At 38.5% G+C, this 7,686-nt stretch overlaps 1 protein-coding gene across 1 annotated transcript; it reads right to left on the reverse strand.

Annotated features, from left to right (window-relative positions):
• On the reverse strand, positions 74-619 carry ASCL3 (achaete-scute family bHLH transcription factor 3). The gene has a single exon (XM_005689712.1). The coding sequence runs from the start codon at positions 617-619 to the stop codon at positions 74-76; it is 546 nt and encodes a 181-aa protein (XP_005689769.1).

The raw sequence follows: 7,686 nt of genomic DNA on the forward strand, positions 1-7,686 counted from the left end.
TGATATTAGGAAAACTATTGAATGATGTAGAGGACCACATTTTGTGAAATTGTTTCTATTTGGAAACATGGAATCAAATGATTCTAAAAATGGAGTCGGAGTGGCGGGTGGTGGTTGCCATTATGGAGGAACCTTTCCTGGGGCTATTCTTGGTCTCAGCCTCATCAGGGTACAGCAGGGACTGGAGATAATTAATGTACTTGATGGCAGCTCTGAGGGTTTCCACTTTGCTGAGGCGTTTCTCCAAGTACTCCTCTGGCAGATGATGTCGGAGCTGGGCATAGCCTTCATTGACACATTTCACCCGCTGCCTTTCCCGCTCATTCCTTTTCCGGATAAAGGCTGGCCCGTAGGAATATTCGCACCTTCTGTAATTTGGATAAGGCACTGGGAAGGAGAAGGCGCAGGGTTCACCATAGTCTTCCACAATCAGGGAGTCACTGGAAAAAGGCAGCAATGGCAAGTTTTCCGAGTAAGGGGATGGCACTGGGCCCTCTGGGTAGAGGTGGAACGTGACCATGGGGTCCAGATAAAAGGACCTGGTCAGTGGCAAGTGGGAGGAATCAGTGAAGACAGGCAGTTTGTCTGGCATGTTAGAGTAGCTTCTATTGTCCATCATTTCCTCTTTAGCCTGGAAACAAAACCAAGTTTATGAATTTGGCCAGATCAAAAGAGAGCAGATATCGACTTTCTCAGAGATCAGAGACTTTACTGCTTTCATGAATAGTTTTTGAGCTCATTCTGAAAACTTGATGGGGTTACAATATTTTGTGGGCAGTAAGAGGATTTTTGATGGTACACAGAAACAGCCTGAAATAACATTGACTTGCCTTGTGAGAAAGTTATTTCCTTTCAATTCTCTATCAATCCTTACGATTGCAAGGTTATATCTTTAGTCTGGTGATAACATGTCTTCCACACTATTAAAATGCTTTCCAATCCTCCTCAGATAGAAGGCTTCAACAGGAATAGTATCTAGCTAGAATCTAATAATATTTTACTATTAATTTCTATTTATTGTGAATTATGCTGATTTCACATTTACAGTAGTGATACAAAGTCTCTTTTAAAAATAAATCTACTTGAGTTAAAAATATGAACCAATTCACAGACAAAGAGTAAGTAAACAGCAATACAGGTGCTGTAGAGCAGTAATGTAATGAAGATTGTGAAAGTGTATGCAAATGCTAATATTTGGGAAACAATGAAACACCACAATATTCAAATATATGTTGGAGAAATTACAAACTAGTTAATGATCATGCAGCCTCACAGGCATAGCCTTCTTAAATGATAACTGGTATGCCAGAGGTAAAACTGAAATCAAAATAAGATGGAATGATTTGCTCTTAAAAATTCACTGTAAGATTGCCTCAATGAGAAACTCCCCTAACACATTTATGACATAGTCAGTTTACATATTTACTTAGAACTTCAAACATATTGAGTAAAGTGCAACTCTGTTTAGGCTTTGTTTTCATGGAACTTGAAGTATTATATTCCAAAAGGTCCCATATCAAACATATTCCCCCTTTCTGAATAGATCTGTATCTAGCTTATTTATTACACTACCATTACTTTTTACCCTTAACTGTAGTAATGTGGTCATAACAGATTTCACATAGACATTACACTTTAGTTGATGGGAAATCAGGGAAGTGCTGAAAAAGAGCATTTTTCTTTCAGTCATTAACTTTCTCAAGTTCAGTCTTGGCTTTGCATCTTCTTAGCTGTGTGTCCTTTGGCAAGTTTGTCTGAAGCACATTTGTTGAGAGATGAAGAATGTATCCAAAGTGGAAAATGAAAAGCCACATGAAGTTTAACTGTGGCTTTCAGAAAAGAAGGAAATCTGGCTTTCTTTCTCCTAAAAAAAAATCAGCCCTAATGTTTTTGGGCAAGAGTAGGTAACACTGGCACTTGTTTCTCTACCTGAGTATAATGAAACTCTGCAGGCTGTACTGTGTAATGACAGGAGCAGTCTCTAAGCACCAGAAATCGAATGCAATACAGTATATTACAATTCTTGTGGAAAAAACCTATCCTGTCATGTATGGCTACTGAAAAGACAAATGACTCTCCGAACCAGAAAGGGCAGGAAGGGATGGGGGTTGGGGGATGAGGGGTGGGGAGTGTGAGTGGTGGGGAGAGTTTAATAAGTCATGGTGAAACAGGCTGGAAAAGGAATGTCAGGAAGAGCTCTTCCTAATAGAGGGATGGGGGTGAAGGAATGAGATAAGTGCCATGCTGCTGCTGCTGCTGCTGCTGCTAAGTCGCTTCAGTCATGTCCGACTCTGAACCACCCCATAGACGGCAGCCCACCAGGCTCCCCCATCCCTGGGATTCTCCAGGCAAGAACACTAGAGTGGGTTGCCATTTCCTTCTCCAATGCATGAAAGTGAAAAGTGAAAGGGAAGTTGTGTCCGACTCTTTGCGAGCCCATGGACTGCAGCCTGCCAGGCTCCTCCAGCCGTGGGATTTTCCAGGCCAGGCCAAGAGTACTGGAGTGGGTTGCCATTGCCCTCTCCGGATAAGTGCCATAGGTCCAATTAAAAAGCAAAACAGAGGAACAGAAAATGAAAGATGCCAAATTACTGATCCAATGGCCTAAAATAACTAACACACAATAAAATTTTCTGGAATAGAAACTAGCCAGGAAAAATTTGCTGAAAGAAAAAGAGTTGGGAAATTCCTGAGCTAGGAATTCTAGAGGGTAAGAGATAAAAGATGTGCATGGTAGAAACTGTGAAATTGTGGCGCAGTGAGTGTGAGGCCCCCGTTTCTACATTCCCGAGAACACCAGAACCTTCTTTCTGCCTGTAGCTAACAAGCCAGAACTGCTACAATAGGGTACTGAAAAGTAGACAGCTGTCATCAAAGCTAACTCACGAGAATTCTTTGGGTATAGTCTTCTTGACTGATAATTTTCATAATATCTTAAGCCTTGATCCAGACGAAATCTGAGTAGTTTGTATATGCCACAAGTAGTTAAAAGTCTCTAGGTTTTTTTCTTTCTTTTTTATTTTTTAAGTTATGAAAGTGTGATAACGCATTTACAGGAGACAGAAAATACAGAACAAACTTACGTATAGTTCCATGATATAGCACAGTCATTTTTTAAGTAGATGAGTTAAGATTTTTAGTTGGAGTTTTAACAGCGAACTCTCAAATATTAGTAGAATGAATGGACAGAAAAGTAGAAGGATATCATAGACCTTAAAAGCACTATGAACCAGTTCAACATAATTAAGATTTCACACCACAGCAGGACACAAATTCTGTTGAAGTTCCCATAGACTATAACCAGGAGACACTGGAACATATCCAGGGAAATAAACTTTCTAGATTTTAACAAGACCTTGCATAATTCTTGGGAAATGAGCCTGGTATCTTTGGAAACACACTGAATGGGGAGCTTTTTCTATTGAGCATTGCCAAAAGGTTGCCAATTAATGTAGTAGCATTTATCTTTTATTCAAAGAAAAAAATTTAACCACAACAGCAATAGAATGAAAAATGCAGCAGTGAGGATTAAGATAGGAAGGCTCGTGGACACTGGACACATTTGTAGAAACAGTAAAGCTTTTAAAAGAGAGGAACACAGGGACTTCCCTGGTGGTCCAGTGGTTAATTCTTTGCCATCAGATGTAGGGGGTGGGGGTTTGATCCCTGGTCCAGGAGGTAAGATCCCACATGCCTCACGGCCAAAAAACCCAAAACATAAAACAGAATCAATATTGCAACAAATTCAATAAAGACTTTGCAAATAGTCCACATTAAAAAAAAAAAAAGTTTTAGGAAAGAGAGAGAACAACACGAACCGTTAAGTGCTGGGACTCTGAAGCCAAATATACACGTAGCTAAAAGCAAATGCACCTATCTTTTAGTGAAAGTCTCAGGTTTCTGACTCAGAGCTATTCTGGGAAATAAAGGGTAAGGTCTTCATGATAAAATCCTAAGAAATTCTGGATTGCTCTGCTTAGCATTAAAGTTTCAACTTTCTGATACATTATAAATATCTAGCATGTAGAAAAAAAAAGCTACTACTGTACATTATGAATTATGGAATTATGAATTATGGAATGTTAGGGATGGAGAGATCTTAGGAAAGCCTCTCATCCAATCCCTCATAAATTGTTGCAGTTATGAGGCCAGAGGTCAGAACCTAGGTCTCCTAACTTTCAAACCCCTAAATCCTTTCCACTCCTCCAGATGATTTAATCAACAGCAAAACTGAATCTTTCAACACAGAAGCATATTTGCTAGTTTAAGATAATCAGCTGAAAATAATCATCATTTTTCAACTGTGCCTAGGGATTTTCTTTAAAACCATGTTCTTATTCTCTCCCATGGGCCACTCTGGAGAAGAGTCTCTTACCTGAATTTTGCTGCCAAGATTCTGTATTTGGAGCTGAGTTAGACTTAACCTGATTTATATGTGATCATTTAGTAACAACATGCAAAATAGCTTACAGTTAAACAGAACTGCTCAGGCTGGTTTAGCGATTTTCTCTACCTAATATGTAGATACGACAACATGCAACAGTACTAAATAGAAAGTTTGCTTATAAAATTGGACTCTCGTAACAAATTCTTTTCAAGAAGAATGTTTCCTCCACTCACCTGGGTTACATAATTTTATATCAAAATTGCTAATGGAAAAGATCCTTAAGTAATAATCTCATAATGTGAAAATATTGTCAATATTTTAAAAATAGAGATTAAGATGCTAACCAGGAAGGTCAATATGAACCTACATTTTACTATATATCTATTACAATTTTTTCCTTCTAAATAGCCTTTTTCAGAGCAATTTTAGATGTACAACAAAACTGAGCATCAAGTACAGTTCCCATATACCCACTGCTCTTACATATGTACATCCTCCTACATTACCAGAATGCCAGCCCCAGAGTGATACATTTGTTACTATTGATAATACTGACACATCATTATCACTCAAAGCCCATAGTTTCCATTAAGGCTCAACCTTTTTTTAAAAAGTATTTGTTTATTTGGCCATGCCAGGTCTTAGTTGTGGCATAGGGTACTTTCTTTAGTTGCTGTATGTAGGATCTAGTTCCCTGTCCAGGGCTCGAACCCGGGCCCCCTGCATTGGGAGCATGGGCAGAGTCTTAGCCACTGGACCACCAGGGAATTCCCCCGGCTCACTCTTGTGTTGTACATTCTGTGCAACTTTACAAATGTATAATGATACATATCTACCATGCTAGCATCATATGCAATAGTTTCACTGCTCTAAAGTGTCTGTTACACCTATTCATTCCTCCCCCCCCCGCCCCAGTACCTGACAATACCTGATTTTTGCTTCCCTGGTGGCTCAGACAGTAAAGCGTCTGCCTGCAATGCTGGAGACCTGTGTTCAATCCCTGGGTTGGGAAGATCCCCTGGAGAAGGAAATGGCAACCCACTCCAGTACTCTTGCCTGGAAAATTCCATGGACTGAGGAGCCTGGTAGGCTACAGTCCATGGGGTTGCAAAGAGTCGGACACGACTGAGTGACTTTACTTCACTTTTCCTTTTCCAGAATGTTGTATACTTGAACTCATATAGTATACAGCTTTTTCAGATTGGCTTCTTTCAATTAGTAATATTCATTTAAGTCTCCTCCACATATTTTTGACTTGATAGCTCATTTCTTTTTAGCACTGAACAATATTCCATTGTCTGAATACCATATGATAACATTTACATGTAGAATCTAAACTATGACACAAAGGAACTTATCCATGAAACAGAAACAGACACACAGACATAGAGAACAGACTTATTGTTGCCAAGGGAGAGGAGGGTGGGGGAAGAATGGATTGGGATTTGGGCATTAGCAGATGCAAACTAATATACATAGAACAGATAAACAACAAGGTCCTACTGTATAGCACCAGGAACTATATTCAATACCCTGTGATAAACCATAATAGAAGAGAATATGAAAAAGTATATATTAATATAGACACACATATATCTGAATCACTTTGCTATACAGTAGAAATTAACACAACATTGTAAATCAACTATATTTCAATAAAATAAATTTTAAAAATATTCCATTGAATGTATCACAGCTTATTGTCTATTCACCTATTAGAGGACTTCTTGATTGCTTCCAAATTTTGGCAATAAATGAATAAAGCTGCTATAAACACCCATATGCAAAATTTTCATATGGATATAATATTTTAACTAACATACAATGGGCTTCCCTAGTGGCTCAGACTGTAAAGAATCCACCCTCAATGTGGAAGACCTTGGTTCAATCCCTGGGTTGGGAAGATCCCCTGGAGAAGGAAATGGCAACCTACTCCAGTACTCTTGCCTGGAAAGTTCCATGGATGGAGGAGCCTCGTAGGCTATAGTCCATGGGATCGCAAAGAATTGGACACAACTGGAGCAACTTCACTGGTGGACATGTGTTATGGAGCATTTTTTTGAATACTTACCTGCCATCTGTATATCTTCTTTGTTGAGGTGTCTGTTCAGGTCTTTGGCCCATTTTAAAACTGAGTTTTTTGTCTTATTGTTGAGTTTTAAGAATTCTTTATATGCTTTGGAAGATAGTACTTTGTCAGCTATGTCTTTTACAAATATTTTCTCCCAGCTGGTGGCTTGTGTTCTTGTTCTCGACAGAGTCTTTCACCAGAAGTTTTAAATTTTAATGAAGTCCAGCTTATCAGTGATTTCTTTCTTGATTTGTGCTTTTGATATTATATCTAGTAAGTCATTACCAACCAAAAGTAAACTAGATTTTCTCCTGTGTTGTCTTCTAGTATTGTAGGGTTTTGTTTTGCATTTAGGTCTATGATCCTTTTTTAATTAATTTTTTGAAGGTTGTAAGGCTTGTGTCTAGCTTAACTTCTTTTGCATGTGACCGTCCAGTTGTTCTAGCACTGTTCATTGAAAAGACTGCTCCACGGTGTTCCTATTGTTGCTTTGTCAAAGGTCAGTTAACTACATTTATTGAGTCTGTTTCTGGGCTCTCTATTCTGTTCTATTGATCTATTTGTCTATTCTTTTGCCAATCCACACTGACACTGCCTTTATTACTGTAGCTGTACAGTAAATCTTGAAAATAGGTTGTGTCAGTCTTCCCACTTTGTTCTTCTTGATTAACATTGTGCTTACTTTCTGGGTCTTTTGCTTATAACTTGCTGGGATTTTGACTAGGATTGTATTTAATCAAGACTGACATCTTGATAATATTGTCTTCTAATCCATGAACATGGAATCTCTCTCTTATTTAGTTCTAGTTCTTTGATTTCTTTAATCAGTTTTGTAGTTTTCCTCATATACATTTTATCCATATTTTGTTAGATTTATACATATTTCATTTGGAGCGATACCAATGTAAATGGTAATTGTGCTTTTAATTTCATTTGTTGTTAGTAGAAGCAACAGTTAGAACTGGACATGGAACAATAGACTGGTTCCAAATTGGGAAAGGAGTACGCCAAGGCTGTATATTGTCACCCTGCTTATTTAACTTCTATGCAGAGTACATTGTAAGAAATTCTGGACTGGATGAAGCATAAGCTGGAATCAAGACTGCCGGGAGAAAATATCAATAACCTCAGATATGCAGATGACACCACCCTTATGGCAGAAAGCAATGAAGAACTAAAGAGCATCTTGATGAAAGCGAAAGAGGCGAGTGAAAAAGTTGGCTTAAAA

This window comes from Capra hircus, chromosome 15 (genome assembly GCF_001704415.2).
Source record: "Capra hircus breed San Clemente chromosome 15, ASM170441v1, whole genome shotgun sequence".
NCBI lineage: Eukaryota > Metazoa > Chordata > Mammalia > Artiodactyla > Bovidae > Capra > Capra hircus.